The 22798-nt window shown below is 45.1% G+C and overlaps 1 protein-coding gene across 5 annotated transcripts; it reads right to left on the reverse strand.

Annotated features, from left to right (window-relative positions):
* Positions 1-1122: 1122 nt before the first annotated feature.
* On the reverse strand, positions 1123-21058 carry zswim8 (zinc finger, SWIM-type containing 8). 5 transcript variants are annotated; one of them, XM_076163296.1, is made up of 27 exons: positions 19468-21058; positions 15174-15327; positions 14986-15080; positions 14543-14715; positions 13638-13745; positions 13342-13423; positions 12670-12790; positions 12306-12507; positions 11998-12173; positions 10504-11449; positions 10168-10422; positions 9948-10079; positions 9648-9827; positions 9377-9560; positions 8867-8965; positions 8598-8740; positions 8159-8486; positions 7604-7759; positions 6767-6989; positions 6371-6660; positions 5778-6001; positions 4677-5207; positions 4156-4333; positions 3839-4012; positions 3263-3382; positions 2952-3130; positions 1123-2269 (listed from the first exon to the last, which is right to left on the reverse strand). In XM_076163296.1, the coding sequence occupies exons 1-27, from the start codon at positions 19643-19645 to the stop codon at positions 2066-2068; spliced, it is 5835 nt and encodes a 1944-aa protein (XP_076019411.1). In that variant the 5' UTR covers positions 19646-21058; the 3' UTR covers positions 1123-2065. The 5 variants fall into 5 exon arrangements, with proteins under 5 accessions (XP_076019411.1, XP_076019402.1, XP_076019386.1 ...); XM_076163287.1 differs by having other exon boundaries at positions 4713-5207; positions 8616-8740; positions 10168-11449; XM_076163271.1 differs by having other exon boundaries at positions 8616-8740; positions 10168-11449.
* Between the last annotated feature and the right edge of the window lie 1740 nt (positions 21059-22798).

Genomic DNA, 22798 nt, shown 5'->3' on the forward strand with positions numbered 1-22798 from the left:
AAGAGAATGGATTCAGCAGTAATCATATCAAGTTAAAGCTGTTGGGACATGTACTGTTGAAGATGAATGTCCAAAAACTGTTGACACTGCATGTCCTCAAACACTCAAGAGACTTGTGAAATACTTGGACAGCTGTGCATGAAAGCACATGTGGAACTGAGAGCTCACATTGTCTGTAGTTTAGTGATTTAGTAAGTAATCAGAGTGAGCAAGGACAGTAATATTTTGCAGACCTCATATCTATCAGTATATCAGCGGGGCTTCCTCTCCCAAGTTTTGTCACTTGTACGCAAACATCCAAACAAAAACTTGCCAATCATTAACCTAAATCAAACATTGATGTGCCAAATCCAAAATCAACAACCAAAGAAAAACATCCAATTACAAAACCTCAAAATGCTGTCACCTCTTGTGCCGCTAGAGGGCGCCCCAAGCGCTACTCATGCATAAAGAACGAATGTCAGAGCAGTTTTGTGTTTTGAATGAACTTTATTAAGTAAACTCTACAGGTTTAGTATTGCTTTTTATCTTTTTACACTCTAAATTAGAACCTTTTGCAATCAGCACATATATAACTTTTCAATCAAGCTACACAGGAATACAAAAATATCAAGTACATTTTATACTAAGTCACCTTTGACCTCTGAGGTCCCGAGCCAAATCAGAGCAGCAGGCTGAGAACCAACGATGGAACAGAGTAACAGCACCACACGCACAAGCCAAGGACACTGAAGAACGTGTCCACTTATCCATCCTGTGTTTGATTTCATGTTTGGATTTTCTTCCATCACCCTGTGGGACCAAACAGCAGCTGGGTGCCATTTCAGGAGCTGTTCCTCCTCTCACAGTGTCACTGCAGTTACACCTGTTTCTTCACAAAGTGAGAGACAAGAAGTGGATTCTGGTCTGTAGAATGATCCACACAAGTATTCATTTGGTTTGGAAATATGGACACTTGGAAGGAATTGACTCCTGAAATGGGACAGTCGCTGTTTACAAACTGTGATGTCAGAGATAAACAGCTGATGTCTTCTCCAACATCAGAGCTTTCAGATTACTAACTGGTAATCATAGATTACAGATCACATTTTAGACTTAAATCAGCCAGTTCTTTAAAAGGTGTTTTTTGAAATACCATACTTTATTCAGGTAAAGTTTGACTTACTCGGTTTTTGAAGAAAAACGTGTTAATATTTAAGCAGAAAACTCTGTTTAAGAATCTGTGCTGCATAAGGACTCTGTGAAACAGTTTCAGGGATCCTTGGGGTAACAGGGAGACAAAACAAACAGAAACGTGCCAGTGATGCTGGTGGCCCTGCAGTGGACGGCTGGCCTCTGATGTTAGCTCTGATTGGCCGATTGCTCCTCAGCCGGCTGAAATGGAAAAATGGATCCCACACAACAGCAAACCTTTTATCACTTGTCCCGTTCCTCACTGCATACATGATAGATTCTATACAAAGTATCAAAAAGATTAAACAAAATACTGAAAAATCCTCACCCTGACTCAAAGTTTTCATATTAAACATCCCCCCACCCTCCCGCTAAAATTCAGATCCGTATGGACTTGTTTTTGGCGAATGAGGCATCAAAACACCTGCCACCATTGCGGACGGGAATGTAGGAGCATGAAAAAATGATTCAGTGGTTTCTTTAAAACTAAACTGAACACAGAACAATGACATGATGATGGAGGGAGAGATGTCCGTCATAACTTCAACCTCAGCAGAGGGGAAAATGGAAGAATACACTTTTTTTTTTCCACAGTTACACAAAAATACACTAATAATACGAGGAGTCAGTCAAAACCAAGAGGGAGGAGGAGGAGGCGGTGATCTGCTTTCTCCTCCGTGCTCTTTGTGAACAAACACAGTAATGAAAAAAGGAAGTCTTTGTGGGATGGGGGAGCACGGGACTGATTGTACTGCCTGTGTGCTGTGTTTTGCCGTGTCCACACCCGAGGATGAGGAGGGACCGGCAATCCCTGACGGACCCACGTGTGGAGTGTGAATGCAGTCGGCGTGGCGGTAGAAGCGGCTTGAGGGCCTGGCCCCTCTTGAGCAGCTCAGGGAGAGAAGGTGGCCATTTCCAGAGAGATGCGCTGCCACAACTCCTTAGTCTGTTTGCCTCGCTTCAGGTTCTGCAGCACGTCGTTAAACTGCATCATCCCCACCGGAGTCAGACAGAACGCACCGCGAGCACTGCGGATAATGTTCACAAAGTCATCGTAGTCGGCCGGTGTCAGGTGGATGAGCCTGTGATGGATGTACTGCAGAGAGAGAGGGAGAGAAAGACAATGACTGCTGTAAATAACATTCCTTTTCTATGATTTTACAGAATACTTAAGCTTTTAGACAGACCTAACTGCATTTGACTGATGATCTATAAATTATCATATTACCAAATATTTAATGGGGCTTTGGTTTCCTGATTTCTGATAAGCAACAATTACTGATGCAATTAATAAAACATGTTCCCACAAAGTTCAACCTTTTTCTTGTAACATCTGAACTTCTTTTTTTTTGCAGTGACCCGTTTGTTTTTACACTGACAAAAAGGCTCAACTTTGTGACAAAAATGTGTTTGACAAAAAAGAATTTTGCATTTTTATTTACAAAAAAGAAAATATTGACTAGATGCTGTAAACAAGCATTTCAATTTATTGGTGTTATCTAAATCCAATAAAGTAGTTGTACTTCACAAAATAGTGAACAAAACACTGGGGTTCACTAAATTAAACATTTTTTAAAAGATGCTGCTGGCAGTAGAAGATGACTTGTACATAATCCAATTGTAGTCTAATGATAGAATTAGAGGTTCAGAATTTGTTGAGCCTTTTACAACACTCTGGGTTTCTAAAATGAGCCCTCAGGAAAATAGTTGGCAACCCTTGTTCTAACAGAAATGGCAAAAATAAAAACACTCTGCATTAACCAGTTATGCGGAAATACCTGCAGGTAGGCTTGTTGGCAGCGCTGAACCAGCTGGTGGAATGCCGGCGTTCTGAGGTGGGCGTGGATGTGGGCCGGGTTCAGCCTCTGCAGGGCCTCCATGATGATCTCTTGCAGAACGAATGGACTGAGCACGCCTTTAGCCGCCCCGACGCAGAACTGGTACACGTAGTTCACTCCTGACAGGACAGACGAGGCGGCGCAGAGAGGAAGAGACGGATCAAGGTTTGTTGGACGGAAAAGGAAAGAGCATAACGGGGAACCCCACTTACTCATTTTCATTGTGTGTGTTGGTGTGTGTGCAGATTTACCCAGACGTGCAGCAAGTCCCAGCAGCCATTTGACATCCTCAGTATAGGGTGGACTACGTGAGAAGTTGTTGGGGTGGTCGTTGTGAGCTCTTCGCCCCAGCATCTCTAATGCCAGCATGCCTACACACACACACACAGACAGGAGAACATGTTTCTAGAAACAATCCAAACTGAGGAGTGTTCGCAGCCTTATGGAAAACACTTATTTGCTAAAATTCACAGCATAACACACATAACAACAACACTGGCAACGCAACTATGGACTCACTCATCCAATTGTTTCTTCAGTTGTATTTTCATTAACAGATGTACTTAATATGTAAGCTATCCATCACTGTGTGGTGCTGTTGGGTCATCACTCATACAGCAGAACAAAACAACAAGATCACAATGGGATTTTAATTTGTTGTTACTTTCTCATTTTAAAGTGATCACTGTAACGTTCAATGTGTATGGATAATGGAAAAAATGGAGTCACAGAACCTTGCAGCTGTGTAAGTTTCCCCTTCAAATCATTGGTCATAAGCGGTCCTACTTATGTTGCCCCCCCCCAAACGTGTGTCCCATGATCCTCACCGACTCTGTAGGCGGAGTGCAGGTAATGTAGGCCCTGTTGGCTGATTGGCTGGCTGTGCTGCTCGTCCTCTGCTGACAAAGGAGTGCTGACTAATGCGGCGGGCTGGGGTGCCAGCGTTGGCATAGTTGCTCCCTGTATGGCCTGGATGGTGGGGCCGGCGTGGACGCCACCAACTGGAAGGGACAGACACAGAACCAGAAACCATGAGCCATACACTTACCCGAAGTATCTATGGCAGCTTGAATGGAGGGATGAACCTTGTCCCACTGCAAACGAAGCAGATTCTGAAGTCAAAAATCACCACGACGGTCCTGACCTGCTACTGTGGTGCCGAGGGGCAGGCCGGTCTCGGGGTGGTATGGGTGGACAGCTATCTGAGTCATGGATGGTACGGGGACACCAGGGAAGGTGACAGCGGTGGCTGCCATGGGTGGCTGGGGGCCAGTTGCCACGGAGAATGGGAACTGGGCCCCGATAAAGGCTGGATGCATTCCCTGAGGACACACAAAGGAAAGGGATGTGTCAAAAAATGGAACACCATACATAAAGAATTAGTCGTCTGCATTATCATTTCAAATGTCACTATTAATGCTCGTTCCAGTGATAGATGACAGTTTGATATTAAACTTCAGACACAGTCAGATAAATGTTACAAAAAATTAGGAAACAACACACAGAAAATACGGAGTGATTCTTCTAAGCAGAGGTCCTTAGGGGCTTTTGTCAGGGAAAAGGTCATTGGAGGACCAAAGCTTTAATTTTAGAAAACACAACATTTGTACAACAGCAACGAAATAGTAAGGGATGACTCTTTGATATTTAAAATGTATGCCTTGCCTGGTAATGGTTGTAGAGAATAGCAGGAGTCCTAACCTGTGGATAGGCCGCTCCGGACACAGGGAAGACAGTGGGTCGAGGGACATGCTGCAGAGGGTGTCCCAGGTACTGGGGGGTGCAGACAGTGGGGAGGTGGGCCTGTATGGTGGTGTAAGGGTGCAGGGCCTGGGTGTGAGGGTGAGCGATGGCCTGCCCGGGCATGGCGTGTGATGGGTAAATGGTGGAGCCCACAGAGATAACGGGCACGACTGCCGCAGCGGTGACTGCTGTAACAGTAGCGACCCCCGTAGACTCCATGTTGACCCCGCTGTCCAGCACGATACAGCTGGACTCTGGAGGCCTCCTGCCCGAACCCCCGTTGGCCCCACACCGGCCAGATACCTCTCTTTGCTGACCCGGAACTGCACCGACTGACTGCTCGTACAGCCAGTACCACTGGTGAGCCACCTCGAACAGAACCTCAGGGTAAACTCCTCCGCCTTTAGCTGCCTCCTCCACCGCCATGCAGGCTTTTTCCAGCATCAAGTTGTCCTGGAGGGAGCAGGATAAGACAGCGGGGGACACAGAGGACAGAATCAATAACGTGGCTGAGGACACCACAGAGGATCATTTACTGCCTTCAGTCTTTGTTTATGTAGCAGCAGGATATCTGCAGGTTTACGAGGGCTTCACACATTTTTTAGAATTCCGATACATTTTACAAGACAAACTAAACATACACACATTTGTGCCCACAGGGACTGAATTAGGTCAAATCATTTAATGTCTTGAAATGGGGAAAATGTCAGATTGAATAAGTTCAGCTCCAAACTGTGACACAAACACAACATTAGCTTCTTAAAATACATATTCAAGTGTCAGAAGAGTAAACAGATTCAGAGTCATTCGAGCCAATATACATCAAATGTCTGTCTTGCTGCTCTCTCATGTTGTATAAATCGGTTGAATCTACACAAATTTGATTTTCCTACGACACGGGAAGAAGGGAATCAGGAAGTTGAACCTGACACCTGACATAAACATACTACATGTAGAATCTCTGCTTAAGGCTAGAATCCATTCCTCAGCACTCTATTCAGGAAAACTCGGACTCAGACTCACCTGTTCTTTGCACTGCACCAGCGCTCTCTGAATTTCATTAGGATTGAGGGCGTGGGCGTGAGGCAGGCAGCTCAGGGCCAGTTCAGCCGCTGCCCGCACCATGTTGGGGTCCCTCGCCCGTGAAGCGCGGTCTGCCAGGGACGCCACCTCTGGGGGGGTGAGGTGACCGTCCCAACACTCTACTAAGATGTTGAGGGCAGCGCTGCCAATCTCCATGGCCTGGCCTGGATGTAGAAAAGGGAGGAGAGTAACGAGTGAGCATGAGGAGGGTGGTGAAGAAAGTGAATAAGATATGTTGTGAACATATGACAGAGAACTTGGACACAACAGTTTACATTACACTGCTCTTATGGTGTCATTTTAGTGTTTAATCACATTGTTTAGAAGCCATCCCTTATAAATAACACCAACACCATAAAATGTGTGCTTTTTCTATTGTTTGAAAGGGAGGGAGTGGAGACATTGGACATTAAGTCTCATTCCCAGAAAGCTAAAGAGCTGGCGAGGACTAGATGCTGCAATTTGTTTTTGGCATTCCCCTAGTTGGTTCAGTATATTTATCAATCTATATCCTCCCCCTCTGTTTCCCTCACCAGTTATCCAGGAGACATGGGAGGAGTAGGTCCTGGACAGCCAGTTGGGTGAGACAAAATTGTGGAGGCCCAAGGCGTACAGGCCGATCTCAAAGGCACAAAGATGAAGGTTTCGGTGCGGCCCCTGGTGGCCCCCGCTCGCCGAGGGCTGAGTGAAAATGGAAGTGGAGGAGTTTCCCCCGGCTTTGATGAGCACCGTCTTGGCCAGCTCAAAGTAGAAATGCGCTGCGGCTTCTGATGGCTGATTGGGCACGTGGGGGGCGTGGCACTCCGGTCGGCGCCCTTTGTACCTGGAGAGGGAAGATGACAACATTGCGATTATGCTTCATCAGAGCTGTACACAAAGAAGACAATTGCTGTGTGAGCTTTTACTTCTAAAAAACACACTCATTTTACCTGCTGGTGTCAGTGCTCTTGGCTCTAGCTCCACCCCCTGCCCTGCGAGAGCCACTAGAAGAGGAGGAGCCCAACGAATCAGAGGAGGAGCTGCTGATGCTGTCACTGTCCTGTCCTCGCCCCCACGAAGCTGCTGCCCAGCCACCCCGGACCGGTCGGCGACTAAGGGTGGGCGAACTGTCAGAGGTGGTCTCTGGAGCACTGCTGTCGATGCTGGCCATGCCTGTGCGGTACATTCAAATCAGATCACAACATCAGTGCTGATTCAGAATAGCAGCATTATGCATCTTACACTGAAACCGGTCTGTGGGGTTTTTATTCCAATCTGGCAGCAATGATGCCAATTACATTCAATATTATTGGGTGGGTCTTGTACTATTGCCTCAGGTCTGTGTGTCAATATACTGGATCTTATACCAGAGTAGATTCGACTAGACTCCCTATCAAACCTGAAAATAAGCTTTCTGAGGTAAGACAGAGTGAACTGAAGCACAGGATTAATTAAGATCTTAGTAGATTTGAGGGACAAGCCCAAAGAAAAGCAGCTTGTTAATCGGTGGAGCATCCTTGTTGTTGATTTGGGGCCAGATCTCCTTTTTCTTCTTAAAAATAAATTGCGTACGTTGGGTTTGGTTCCCTCAAGTCTGTTTGGGGTTGTGTCCAGAGTTTAGGAGCCATAGAAAATAGTCTAGGCCCAGAAAAACTATGTTCGCCTGCTCAACCAGCACTATCAAAGATAATCAGGATGCAGGTTAGATTGGGGTTCTGATATTATTAAATATAACAGCAGTGTTAAATCGTTTTTTTCTCCTGTTTGACCTTTGAAAATGTGTTTACCTGTGTGTTTTTTCTTCTGCCGCACAGGTGAGCCCCAGCAGCGTTGGCTGTAGCCGCAGCGAACTCCCAGCGCCAGCCGGCTGGGCACCGTGGCCTCCGCTTTGAAGGGAGCGGCTTCATTCTGCTGCTCACTTGACGAAGGCTGCCCATCTGTCACTGCACGGAAAACAAACACCACAACAACAACAAGCCTATATGTGTTATCAAAGCATCGCTGATTTCTGGGCACAGATAAAGAAATCAAAGAGAAAGATGATCGCAAAGTCCAGACAAGAACAACAGGAACACTTGGATGCCAGTCAACTTGGATGAGGACAGTGTTTTTATTGTTAGAACACAAATACTGCATTAAAAAACACCATATGCCAGAGTAATGGCTGATTTTGCAGTAACAAATGCAAACTTGATGATGATTAGATGAGTCCCTGTTAGTTATTACTCCCTGTTACTTGCTCATTTTGCTCTATCTATCATCTATCATCATAACTGAAGTCAATCCTGGTACTTCACTGAGTTTACTGATTGATGGCCGTGAGAGAAGGGTCGTAAACTCACCGTGGTCTCTGGGCTCTGCGCTCTCTGTCGCGGTGCTGCTCTGCACAGTGTTGACTTCAGCCTGTTGTCCCACCTCCTCGCCAGCCAGGGCCACTGCAGAGGAAGAGCTGGAGGAAGAAACTGCTACAGTGCTGGCCGAGGCAGGTGGGTGGACATGTTTGGAGACCCCGCTCGAGGTCCCGCTCACACCTCCGTGGTTGGTGTTGTGAGAGGTGTTGTGTTTGGACGGGCTGCGCTGGCTGCCGGTTGCCGGTTTGCTGGAGTAGAAGGAGCTGAGAGTCTGCGGCTTGTGGGTCTGACTCTCCCTGTCCAAAAGTTTATCCAGGATCTAAGGATGGTTGGTTCAGAGAGGAAAGAAATGTGTTGTTTTTAGACACCGGAGTAACTTTTAGCGTTTAGCGTTTATTTTATGAATGAATGGAGAATCCGCGCCGCTTACACTTGAGTTGCGAGTTACCTTCTTGAGTTTACTCTGGTCATCTTTATATGTGATCATGAGAGCCAGAGCCAAGTCGCCCTTCACACGTCTTGTCCCTTCACACAGCAGAGGATGCTCGGCCTCACTGACTGTAGTCTTCATCCCTTGAAGGTGCAAATGTAAAAAGCAAAAACATACTGAGGCGCTAACAGAGAGGGACACACTTAAGAGGATAAGTATAGAGGTATAAGTAAATATATAAGTATATTGTAATAGAACTATATTGTTACCAAGTGCAGCAACAGCGGCCTCAAAGCCCAGCTCCTCATCACCAGGCATCTCGTTGTTGCGGTTACGACTGGGTGGACGGGAGCCAGTGGGGGACACAACTGCACGAGAGGAAATGAATAGGGACGTAAATCCCTCAAGTTCCCAAATGGAGACATCAACACTCGTTTATTCAGTCTAAATTGCAGCATGCTGAGGAAATTGCATGCAGTGTGCTTGCGTAGACATAATTTCAGGTTTGATCATAACAGGAAGTGGTGCACTGTGTTTGCTCATTTGCAAACTCTGAAATTACATAAATCTCTGCAGTAATTACTCATCTAGGGCCCCATTCAGAGTTGATGACTTACGTGGGACACACAAGTGGGACCACTTATCTGCATGGAAAGTGATGAGTGTTTAAAAGTTGAAGTGTAAACTTACCATCCAATTTATTTATTCACTTAAATGGTAAGCTGAAAACCGTTTGCAGTGAGTAAAGTAAATGTACAAAAAAAGTGTGTTTAGCTTACCGGGAGTACACAGCACATCAAAGATGAAGCTGGCCAACATGAGAGGCAGGACGGGGCGGTAATCGCAGAAGTTTCCATCTCTGAGCTGCTCGGCTCGTTCTCTGATGGCCGTCATCTCCACCAGACCCAGAGGAATCTTCTTCAGTAGAGCTACGACCTCTGACTCCTGATAGGCCAGCTTCACCTGATGGACGGACGCAAACAAAGTTATTATCACATTCTTACAGCACTCACGCAATCAGAAATGTATGCATGTACGGGATGTAGAGACCTCCAGGGCTTTGGTGGATGCGGGGGGTCTCTGCAGTTCCAGGGAGAACATGCCAGTGCAGAAGGCCAGGTTGTGCAGCTCTAAGCGTTCACTGAGGACGGTCAGGAGGAAAGCAGCTTTGGACAGCGTGTTGGTGGCCACTTGGGTCTGACGGCTCGTGGACACTTTGCTCTTCTTACCCTGAATACAACAACAAGGAAATATTGGACACTCACATACAAGCATGATACAACTCATTTCAAGCATTAGCATATTTGGGAATTAGAAAGACCAAACTGATGACTTGTGTGACATATTTACCTTGGTCTGTGGCTGCTCCACCTTCAGGTCTGGAGGATTGGCTAACAGGTCCCTCGCCAGTTCCACAGCTAGCCGGCACGCCTCGTTACTGTAGCCGTGAGCGTGGAGCGCCTCAGCACACGCAAACAGCACCTGTAGAATAACATTGCGAGTGTTAGGGGTTCGCCAAAACTAAAGAGCTTTGAAATGAAATTGAAATGGGATCATCTTCCTTCCTCACCTCCATACGACCCTCTTGCTCCAAGGGTTTGATCCCGGCAAAGATGTCAGGTTCCTCCTCCTGGTGGTTGTCGGCCAGTTGCCTGTCAGCTGCTTCCTCCGAGGCAGCACTCAGGTAGTAGGCCTGATAGTCATCATCACCTACAGCTTCCCCTCCTGCAGCTCCCACCGCTGCCTCCGGGGCTTGGTTAGCTGGATCACCCGCAGCAGCCACCCCACTTCCTGCTGCTGCCCCAGCTTCCCCCTCTGCAACACCCTGTGGTGGATCAGAGGCGTTCAGAGATGGAGCTGTTCCATTAGTAGATGTCAAGGGCTGGGCTTCATTAGTTGAACCTACATTTTCGTCACTATTCTGGATCTCCAGATCGGCTTCTTTCTCCGCAGCGTTTGGCATATCCATAACCATAGCGGCCTCTTTGGAGGGGAAGCAAGGCGACGCGGGCTCAGGAGCGGGAAGTGCAGCTGAGGCATGGTTGGCACGCTTCATTTCAAACATCTTGTTCCCTCCGCCGCTGTACTTGCGCGATTCTCTGAGCAGCGGGCTCGGCGAGGGAAGCATCTCCGGCGGTGGAGGCAGAAACTCAAAAGTGTTGCTGGCTTCTGCCCCCAGAGCCAGACTGCAGCCGTCGTCCAGGCTGAGCTCTGCCAGATCTGGCTCCAGGGAGCTGTCCTCGCTGCTGGTTCGCCGTTTGGTATTGGCATGTTTACCACTTAATCCTGCTCCACCTCCTCCAGAACCCCCGACAGAGGCCCCTTTACCGGCTCCCTGTGTCAGTTTGGCCTTACTTCCAGAAGAGGAGCCCGGTCCTTTGTATGTGCACTTTCCTCCTCCGTCTTCTAAGGATAGAGACACATTCCCTCCCAGTCGAACAAGCATCCCTCCCCCTCCGCTCACTGACAGAGCCTTTCTCTTCGTCAGAATGGTCTCCTTGGGTCGCACTGCCACCTCCAGTTGGGGTGAATGGCCGCTACCCCTCCCTTTAAAATCATCAGCTCTTCCCCCTCCCCCGGGTTCTGGAGGTTCTCCGCCTGCTCCCATGCCTTTGACTCCTCGCTGATGTTGCATGGCTCTGGACCAGCAGAAGGTGGCGCTCTTCTTATCCGCACAACAGTAGGTGATGCCTTCCAGCGGGTACGCCACCTCCCAGTTGAAATAGCAGGACTCTACGGCGGGTTTGAAGCCCTGGAAAAGCTTATCCAGAGACTTGCGGTGTTGTCCCCGCTTCACAATCTCAATCACTTTAAGGTGCCACTGCTTCAGCTGGGCTGCCAGTTCCAAACGCCTAAAAGAAAGGATCAATCTTTACTAATAATACACTTTGGTCACAGCTTCATCTCTTCTACGATGATGGCTGCTTGATTTTAACAGCATGCTTCAATACAATCTGCTATAGCAGTCAAAGAAGGAGAACAGGGATATTAAAGATTAAATCATTAATTCCCATAATTCTGTCATGATCAAGTATACATTTTTCAGTTATACTAATATTTTTACAATGTCAGCTGTGTATAGTTTATCTCTCTGTTTTAAAAATATTTACGACCACATGAGGGAGCACTTTTCGTTTTCCATTCAAGTAGGTTGTCATGGAAGAAGCAGCAGATAATGGAAAAATATGTGGGGAAAAATAAGTAAGTATGTGTGTTGAGGGAATTAGGTGAATAGAAATGTACATGCTTAATCAACTATGATAGATATGACAGTGTAGGCACATCTTATTTAATTAATTGAGCTCTGTATTTGAGCAAGGCTGGGATTTGAGATTGTATGCTTTGCTTTTCCAAAGAATGGTATAGTAGGAGTACTAAGTGCAGCCTTTAGTGTTCTGACCTGTGGGGGCTCATTGTGGGATCGAGCACCGCAAGCCTCCACAGGACCACCATCTCATCACACATGCTAGCACACGCGTGAGCCGCCACCTCCGATTGGCCGTTGCTGCGCCCTGTGTGGCCGCTGGCGCTGCTGTGGGAGGCTGAAGTGCGAACGCTGTACCACCAGCTGATGATCTGGGAACACGCAACACAACAAAAGACCAAGTCAGAGGACGGACAAGGCAAGAGGTCAGGGTGTGTGCACATAAATGATCCATATTTTCAACATTTCAACATTCATGTTTTTAGTTTTTTTAGTCCTAATACCTGTTCATATGTAAGGCACTGCTCAGTGAGGATCTCTAGCAGTGGGGCGGCGTTGCTGTCTCGCCTCTTGAACATCTCCCTCACTATGGACAGAAGGTTCCAGATCCCTTCAGGCTCTCTTCCCCTCAGAGGTCTCAGCAGACACGCCCACTCGGCGGCGGCCGGGGGCTCGGTGGATGATAGGTACATGGAGTTTACATCGCTGTGGGTGGATAACATGCTGCGTTTATTCAAATGCGTTGAGATGCATCAGCTGGCAGGTTTAAGATTATGCACACATGAGATCACTTCATCTGACATGACATACAGTGTAACACGGATAGACAGGTCTTGTTCATCATTGTGTAAAAACGGTAGAATGTACCTGAAGACAACAGGTGAGGGCCCACAGAACTTGTGCAGGGTTTTCTTGATGTTATCACTGAGGGTGGACTCATCCAAATACCAAGTGCTCTGGTCAGAAGCTGAGGGGCCTGCAGTGGGATCTGCACGCACACACACACACACACACACAACAATGAATCCAAATCAACTTGTAGCTAAAAGGCTCCGATTCATATAATTGTTAATAATTTTTCATGGGTCATATTTAAGTCGGCTCTGGGTTTTGAGCGTGTAAGCAACACAGCAGCTACGAAAATAAGACTATTGTACAGAGTGCCATATGGTGCGACTCTGCGTAGAGCCATTAAGACCAATTAAGGTCTAAAAGAAAACATAATTGAAGTTTCAAGCGTATAAACAACACAGTCTGTCAAGCACAAACACAAAATGATAAGGAGGAATTACAGTACAATTAGCTGATTTACACACACACACACACACAGGAGAAATAATAAAGAGAAGTAAACAAGATCTGCTGTGGTCACTGCTCCGCTCTGCCTCATGGAAACAGACTCAACAATGAGGACAACAAACCTTTACTAGTTGCATTCATGTGCCTTTAAGTTTAAGTTGCACTGTTTAAAAGTCGCAAAAGTGACTTTAATTTACTGTACACTGGAAACATCCAATGTTTGAATGAGTGCTACGATACCTGGAGCGCCGCACACGGTGTTGATGGCAGTGGACTGAGAGGACAACAGCTCATCGAGTAGCCGCTGTGCTGTGGGGAGGATCTGCAGAGACACACTTTATCAGAGATTGCACATTGATTTAGGTGTGTGTGTGTGTGTGTGTGTGTGTGTGTGTGTGTGTGTGTGTGTGTGTGTGTGTGTGTGTGTGTGTGTGTGTGTGTGTGTGTGTGTGTGTGTGTGTGTGTGTGTGTGTGTGTGTGTGTGTGTGTGTGTGTGTTTTAGTGTTCAGTATGTTTATGCCATGTTGAGGTCGTACCTGCTGGGGCAGCTCACTGATCAGGTACTGGGCAAACTTCTGGAGCTGGTCCCTCTGGAGCCTGGACAGAGACTCTGAGACCGGAGCCCTGAGACACACCGCCGACGCCTACACACATATACACACACACAGAATTATAATTATGGTACCGCTATTACCATTTTTCTTCATCTTATCTTGAAGGAAACAGGTAAACCATGAAAATCACCAACTATGAGTTCAAGTTCATAACATGTATCCAATTGCAAAAAACGAATCTCAGCCTGCAGGATTATAGCTCAGAGTTTCAGTCCTGGACAAACTGAGGACTGCTCGTTCTTTCACAAACACTTGTTAAGCCCGATCAGCTCACAGACTCATCCTGGGTATCCCATCACCACTTTGGAGAGGAATTCGAAGTGGAAAATGGGAATGATAAATGTTTTGATGACACTTGCGAGATCATTAATGGCCGATTCAGTGGTTGAGGGCATTTTGGCGCTACATCATTTTAGTCCGGAATTTATCACTGATGAATTAAGAGTAATCTCAATCTGCACTCAAACATCAGGCTTGGACTTTATTAAGCTTACCGTACTGATCTGATATTTACACAAAGCACTTACTGAGAATTGTGATTGATAGTGATGCTGTAGTTGGAGCACCTTGTCTTTGCTCAGTTGTGTAGTGTGTTCATCCCAACATCGTCAGTCAAGACAGATGATTAAACATTCGATCGTTAAGGAATTGAGGAATTTGGAGATTTCTGAAGTTGTCTTAGAGATGAACACTTGCATTTGTGGCATTCCTGATGTCTTCTAAACAATTCTCTAGTTTTTTATCCTCCTTGCTTTTATGGTGATAATGAATTTATTTTCCGCTGTATACCAGAACACACACACACACACACACACACAGATGCTCACATTGTGGATCCTGAAGAGGCAGAGTGCCACCACATGGGCACACCATTTGGCTCCAGCACCGCAGGTACAGCTGCAGGAAGTGATGCGGCAGCGATCGAACATGACCGCCACATTGTACGCTCCTTTAGACTGACCGGACTGACTGGATACAACTGTAGCGCTGAGATGGAAGCCTGGTTGCAGAGAAAGAACAAAGACTGGGATTTACAATCGTAGCTGTAACAAGTCAAATATGACAATCAAATATCTCCTTAAAAAAATCCCCATCCCATAATAATTGCACAGCTGATAGGAGCAGGGAATGAAAACCACTTAGCGTGCGCTGTCTTTCATGTTTACACTGACAGAAATGACTAAAGCCTGACATACTACAGAAACACACTGTGGCTTTCATGTGTGCATAAAGCAAACCCGCATGGATGGAAAAGCTTCTGTCAACCGACCAATCTGAAGCGGGTCTTTGACAGCTCTGATCCGGTACAGCTGCTCTCCACGCTGGAACTCATCTGGACTACCGTTGGCCAGGCAGGAATATAACCTGCAGTAGTAAGGGGCAAAGCAAGAGAAGGGAAGGTGAGAGGGAAATCACAGAGAAAGACACAGGAGGCAAAGGAAAAGCATATTAACTCACCTGATGTCCTCCTCATTTTCGGGGAAACTCCAATAGGCGATCCGTAGCTGCAGCTGTTCTGGCACAGGGGGGTAGACCTTCTCCACCACCTCAAACGGGATGTGGAATGCCACCTGTTTGGCTGACAGCTCCACCAATGGAATCACCTGGCCATCTGAAGAAGCCCAACCACAAGAAGAAGATCAGCACAATCACCTCGGTAACATCCTGAGACACGGCGTCCTCGTATGTGGACGTTACATTTTATACCACTTTGGGTTGCTAGAAAACATAGCAGACAGAAACAAATGTGTTGTACTCTCTGTGTCCAAAAGTAGTCGACATATCAGAGCTTTAGAATTGATGTTCCTAAATGACGGGGCTATGTGCTGCCATTATTCTAATCAAGATTTGATTTATTAGTGTGTCATGCACAGCAAAAAGGAATTGAAAGCTCCCTATACCTACGGCGTCATTTAACATCCACCTTTCTATTTTAGACACAGTAGGAGCTTCTCCCTGGTGGCACCTATAGAACACGATGTCCTGGATATTGTATCACATTAAATTGCCCTTAAAATAATAAATAAAATTCATGTTCACTGAGGAACAACCCTTTTGATTATGCAGTTGTATTTCCTCTAACAACACCCTCATGACAGATTCTGTAGTTTTTACATGACTACTGTTCTGAGGGGTCCGACTCACCAGTATATACAAAACACTGGTAGGAAAATAAAGGATTTTATTGGGCAAAGGTTGCCTGCTGACCAAAATTTAGAGGCATTTTAAACAGGCTTTTAATTAAACACCTTAACATTTCAACCAAGGGAGAGGCTGCTGCAGCAGGTCTTTTGACATATGGTTTGACATGTGGTCACCTAAACTTTCTTAGTTACTGCTGCATTGTTTGTTGTTCTTGCAAATTTTGATGATGATATACCACTCCATTCTTCAGGAAAGAGCAAAGTTTTGTGCTAAGGTCATGATCAGAGCCAGACAATGCGGAGCTCGCTGATGTCAATGTTGGAAATCGAAAACAATCAGTTATTCATTTACACCGATTCATTAAAATTATGAATTTGTTCATAGCTGTCTATGTTTTATCAGTTTTACCAGAATTTGTCCTTTGCCCCTCTTGTTTCTGACAAAATGAAACCACAAACTTAAACAGAACTTGAGGTTAAAGCTTTTGAGCTTTGCTTTGTCAGCAGCCGGTTTCGCTACAATCTACAACTGAACAGATCTCACCTACTTGTGTTTTCATCATGAAGTTTACATACCTTTAAAAAACATAAACGGAAACTCATTCATCAGGAGTTAACATTTGTGTGCATCTTTTAAACCTACACGATACATACACACATTCCACACTCCTGAATATGAGGCATAATATGTACTACTTGAGTCTAATACAGAGTAGAGAGGTCTGGCACTGGGAGAAGAAAAACCGATCAGTCTCAGTTTACAGCTTACAGGCCTCATTTCCAAGCCACTACTTGGGCTGCTGTTTACCATATATGGAGGAAAGCAGTCAGCCCTTATAATGCCATCCTCCCTGTGAAGGCTTAGGATCTCATGGTAAGAAGGCACAGTAAATCCATCCAGAAGGGATCTCTCTTTAAATCGCCTCTCTTTAGGTTTCCTACTTCTCCTTATACAATGAGGTTTTGGCGAGTTTTTCCTAGTCTTCCTAAAGAGCTCTGGACTGTTGTCTACTGTTGTGGGCCTGTAAAGCCCTTTGAGACATTATATTTTTGGCTTTACAAATAAATTGATTTGATTTGATCAAGGCAAGAAAGCAAACAACACTGATATCTAAAGCAGGACATCTTGTCATCTTGTTGTCATCTTGGATTTAGGGCGTCACATCCTGACTATGATGCTTTTCACAATATAAATATTGCCCCACAAAAGATGTTCTCTGGTTAAAAGACTTTGACAGGAGCTACACTGTTCCGTTTGCATTGCAGTTGCCATTTTTGCCCGCTGGTGGCAAAATTTTAAACCGCATGAATCAAAAATAGGATTCACAGAAAACGGGCTATTTTTTTATTTTAAAATGATCAAAATGTTATTACAAAAGCTTTGTATCTTGCCAAATGTTTTTAACCACATTCCATGGTCTGTGTGTGGTTAAAGTATGCATCCTTTTATTTCATTTATTGTAGTCAGAGACAGCTGTGTGTCACATTATTGAAATATGCTCTATCTTTACAAAAAGCTGATTTAGTGAATGGAGATGGATTTGGCCGAAGAATATGTGCATGAATGACCTCAGAACAGTACCGATTAAGAATGCTATTAATTAGAAAAAGGAATTTATATTGCATATTAATAGTAATGTCACTATAAATATAAAATACTGTTTAAATTTAAATGCCAGCAGCTCACAACAACATGGACATCCCTGCCTTACAGGGTCAGTATATCAGAGAGACAAGCTTAAGGCTTGTGCTGCATTCAGGCTGCTCATTGAAACGTGGTAAATACCAGATAGTTCAGTTGAACATATACGAGTTCAGTGAGGTCGAGTGCTTTTGAAGCACAATCAACCAAAATATGGAAGTATAAACAAGGAGGTACAGAAGATGGCAATAGGTTGGGGCATTGTCTGTTCCGAAAAACTAGAATAGAAACGCACTTGGGTTGGGGTTTGTTCAGATTTAGTTACCATTTATCTCCCATAGAGCCAAAAGGTTGAACGGTTGTGTTACATCGAGAATTCCGAGGAAACCCCTTGTAAATTTAGGGGTAATATTTGTCATTTCCAAATGGTAAATGTGCTATTTACCAATTTCTCATACCTCCTGAATGCAGCATTAGACCACAGAGAGAGAGGGGCATGGGTGGGTAGTAACAGTGTGCTTATCCCCCGCCTGTGATTGGCTATGACCCAGTGAATGACAACGAGCTATCCTCCAATGAGCTGCCGGCACAGAGGGAAGCCACAACAACAGCTGTTCCATTGTAGCTACCCAGTGAAAATGTGAGGGCTCACTCTTTCACTAAACCACTAGCACACCGTCTCCCTCTCACACTTTGACCTAAGTTGCTTTCTCTACAGGGTGCTCCCTCCATTTCTACTCTAAACTCTCATACATGCTGCCCCTGATGTCATTCAAACTGGATCCTTCGCCCTGTTTAAACAGAGGACAGGGTTGTCTCACCTCAAACAGTGACATGAACATAGACATTTCCTTCAAGTAGTAGTTGTTTAAAATACTACATGGCTGCTCATTAAAAGGTGGTAAATACCAGATAGTTAAGTTGTACATATATGAGTTCAGTGAGGTCGAGTGCTTTTTAAGAAGAATCAACCAAAATATGGAAGTATAAACAAGGAGGTGGCAATAGGTTAGAGCATTGTCTGTTCCGAAAAACAAGAATTTTTGTTCAGATTTAGTTACCATTTATCTAACATAAAGCCAGAAGGTTGAACGGTTGTGTTACATCGAGAATTCCGAGGTAACCACTTGTTAATTTGGGGGTAATATTTGTCATTTCCAAGTCTCTTTACACTGCATAGTGGACTGCACAGCTTCCCCTCAAACACACAGGGGTATCTAAAAGATTAGGGTTAATTGGAGAGTGCCATTACATGAGTTTATTCAATCTGAATGAAGTGTTTACAGGATAACTAAACTAAATGATGTAATGCGTTCTGTTAACATTCTCCAGAAACGGTGATTAGAAATAACAACTCCTGTTATTTGTAAAGCCCAATCCAGGTCTGTACAGTAGGTCAACTTTGACAAAGAATACTTGGCATTGTTATTGATTCAGTTAGAGTACTACAAACTTAAGACATGTACAAATCCCGCGGGTAACACTTAAGGGAAGCAGAACCACCTCTAGCACAGAGACAACTGATAATGTCAAGAAAGTAAACATCCAAAGAGAACAAACATGCCAAAGAGTGAGGTTGTTGCAAGTAAGGTGCTTAATTTAACCAGTTCAATCGGATTATTAGTGGTATAAAGAGGCAAAATGCACCACCTAAACCTAGTTACTAGTGAATGACTCTCAGCTTGAAGGCGAGTTAAATAAACAAGAACATGGAGGGCTCCCCAGAGAGTAACTTCAGAGAAAGCATAGGGGACCAGTAAACACACACACGTTGACAAAGAAAGTGTTTTAAAAGACGACGTCCGAACATCCGAAAAGCCTGAAGCAGCAGACCACAGAAAGAGTGTAGTTATGAAGAAACACTGCCATAAAAGTATGTAAGGCTAAAATGCAATTAAAAGCAACATTAAGAGGTTAATGTCCACCTCCATGTGTGTGTATGTGTGTGTGAGAGAGAGAGACGGACCTTTAATCTTGACAGTAGGAGAGTTGGGTCCGGCGGACTGTTTCCTCCAGCCTCTCCAGTTCTGACACAAGCTCTCCGCTTCTGAGATGAAAGAGCATAGCGAGTCTTCCTCGAACCGGTCCGAGTCTTCGAATGAGAACCTCTCTCCATCCTCCCACTCGGCGAACATCAGTTCCATTACATCCACTTCTTCTCCGCTCCGGTTACTCCGGAGAACAGAGACCCGAGGCGGGCGGGCGGGCGGCCTTTTTCTTCGGGCCGAAAATGTGTAAGGAAACCGGGCGAACACTCCGACAGACTCCGGCTGGGTTGGAGGGGGGGAGGGGAGGTCACTACACAGCCCGAGCCCGGTTTAGAGGCTTACCGTCGGGCCTCGGAAGCCAAAGAGCACACGGAGAAGTTGCCTGTACTCTTAAAGACAACTTAAGTATAACAATGGCGGACTGTATCTTCACTTCAACGTATTTCAAATGAGGTTTCTTGTTTTTCTAATTCAACTCCGGGTCATTCAAAGATACATGCTGCCTTTACTGACAGGAGGACACACCAGCTGAGGGCACTAACACACACAAATCGACTACTTTCTCCAACAATAAAGCCAACAAATAACACTCGCTATGCACACACGCTGAGATATATAAGTTTTAAACACTTGTTCTATGTGTCAGACGGTGCGAGCCTGTCCATGAGAACTCATAAAGTTGTTTTCCTTCATCTTGACGTTCTTCTCTTCTCTTTCCTACCGATCAGCTGAGAGTATAAACGGCTCCCCGATAGCTAATTATCGTTTACAGCGTTTCAAACAAGCCTTACACGACATCCATCTATCGAGAATTCATAGTGCTTCGGTGCTCCAGAGGTTACAAAAGCAAGTGATGTTTGTTAAATCGTGTTATTTAACTCGCCACCCGCAACGACATTGTGTCAAAAGTGCTAGTTAATGCAAATAGCCGATGTTAGCTCGAATGCTAATGAGGCTAAAGGCTTGGTTACCGTGTTAACACCTACCGGGCGCCACCTGTCACTCTCCGCAGACGTGGATATCGATGTTAAAATGGGTTAAACAGGCAACAACATACTCTTTAAGACTAATTTAGCAATTCTTTCCTCTGTCTCGCTGTCAACATTAGCTACCCGGCTAACTCTGCCTCAGCTAACTTTAGCTAGCTTCAACTGCAGTTTGTTTACATATACCGGCGCTGCCCTTTCCTCTGTGGATGGACTAAATCCTTCATCACGCCGGTCGTCTTCGAATCAAACACACCTTTCTCCTTGTCTAAATCTCACACGTCATATATTTCATAACCAACCGTACGCCTATCTTTGTGTTTCGCCTTCCTTAGAGCATTCTGTGGGAAAAGATGTGATATTTGTTTGGATCAGATCCGGAATCCTGACAAAGATCCTCAAATATTCCTTTCCTCCGCCAGCACCGATCGGCGTCCTACAATGCTCTCCGCCTCCAAAACGACACCGGGATCCCCAATGTCTCCCCCTCTCTCTCACCCTTATGGTCCAGTTTCTTCTTTCAGCCTCTCGTTGTGTATCAGTCAGCCGGAGAAAGATGGCTCACCTCCTCCGCTGCTCCTCCCCCATCAGCTGATCGTCGCTTCCGGCTGCCCCTTCACATTTTTTTCGACAGTGAGCAACAAGACTTAATGAGTATTCTCTGTATATCGCGTAATAAATACAAAGATCAAAGTTAAACTAGATCTCTTAACCGCGCCAACGTATATTTGAGTTATTTAACCACACGTGAGAAGTCGATTACAAGTTATTTATATTTAACATGATCAATAAGGGTCTGATTGGCTGATGACGAGCGAGAGGACAAAGGTAGAGATAATAATAGTTATCTATTTGAATGTATTCAAGTCTTGGGAACATGTTTGGTTTTAATTACTATAATAATCTACAAAATTTTATATGTTACTTCCCTTTACAGTTAGTAGCATTGTACATACTACGACTTTCTAAGCATTTGACATACATTGCCATGATGTCTGGGAGGTGTGTGGGATTTCTGACCAGTTCTTGAGTTCAGTCAGAACATCTACAATTAGTGCAAGACGTCGATCACAATTTCGACAGCAGACCTTTGGATTTAGCCCTCTCTCTACTGTCCTTTGTAACATCCTCTGATGCCTCACGGAAATGTTGCACTAAGGCTGAATAAGAGTACCAAGTCGTCCTGGAGCCACTCCCCAACACCTGACGCTCCCGGCATTACCCTGGCCCCATCACTGCAAACTCCAGTAAAGATTTCCCACAGCAACTCAACAGTGAAGCCAATTTTAAACAAGCAACCCAAAAGCAGTATGTTGATATGAGCAGCACACAGACTATCTAGCCAATAGATGGCAAAGGGCTCTATGTCTCCATCAACACTAGCCTTCAGAAACACAATAAGTGTTGATTTGTGTGCAACACTGGTTAACTCATTGATTCATACTGTCCCTCTTTCCATATATGGAAATATATTCTAAATATGCTGGTGATGTCTCAGCCAACCTCAAAATTGTTTGGAATTTTGGTGGAATTGTTTGTTATCCTTCCTTGCTCAGGGCAAATTACATCAATAAAATGCTTGGTTTGTGGCGTAACGGGAACTATAAATGAAACTCACCCTTCAATGGACTGTGTCTGTTTAGGAACTAAAGATTCTATAACAGTATTTAAAAAACCATAAATAGTGGGTTGTTTATTTTGTGCAAATACATTTTTTTTTATTTGGGAGAAGGAAAAAAGCCAAACTTGTTTCGTAGAACGTTACATCGCTATCTCTGTCTCTATCTCTCTCCTCCTAGCTCCACTCTGCTGTCTGTCTCTATGGATCTAAATAGTGGCAGTTGTGAGTTGACGGAGCTGAGGCCCCCCCCATTGTAGTATGGAGTACCGGACAGCAGTACCCTATTTTCCCCCGTTTTCCTGTGTGTGTGGGTGTACACATGAACCTGTGTTGATCGAACATTTCCCTTCTTCATGTAGACACATTGCACATCCTTCCTATCATCTTGGGAATCTGTCCTTCCTCTGGCTGCCTCACTCTTCTTCTTCTGGATCTTGTATTCCATCGTTCTCCAGTGATTATCATGAGCGTCATTTGTCCTGGCATTGGTGAACATGGATATGTGGTGACAGTGCCGGTGACAGTCATCTCCATTATTGACATATTTGTAGAGGTACTTGATCGTATGGAAGGAGCCAAAAAATTCAACATTGATGTGGTACTTGTGAAGGCCTGCCTGTCAAATACAAAGGCGTTCTTCTACGTTGTGACCATCATTAGGTCTTCTGTACTCAGAGCAGCCATGAACATTGTTAGGCAGTC

This window comes from Genypterus blacodes, unplaced genomic scaffold, assembly GCF_046128005.1.
Source record: "Genypterus blacodes isolate CSIRO-AG114 ecotype Tasmania unplaced genomic scaffold, CSIRO-AGI_Gbla_v1 ptg000012l_1, whole genome shotgun sequence".
Classification (NCBI taxonomy): domain Eukaryota; kingdom Metazoa; phylum Chordata; class Actinopteri; order Ophidiiformes; family Ophidiidae; genus Genypterus; species Genypterus blacodes.

Bases quoted from the DNA above. Each gene is read 5' to 3' on its own strand.
- zswim8 (XM_076163262.1), bottom strand. From the start codon at position 19,645: ATGGAACTGATGTTCGCCGAGTGGGAGGATGGAGAGAGGTTCTCATTC. The intron at 12,791-13,341 runs GTATCGTAGCAC...GTGTGCGTGCAG, and splicing joins CACCGTGTGCGGCGCTCCAG to ATCCCACTGCAGGCCCCTCA. The intron at 6,002-6,370 runs GTGAGGGAAACA...TTCTACATCCAG, and splicing joins CCATGTCTCCTGGATAACTG to GCCAGGCCATGGAGATTGGC.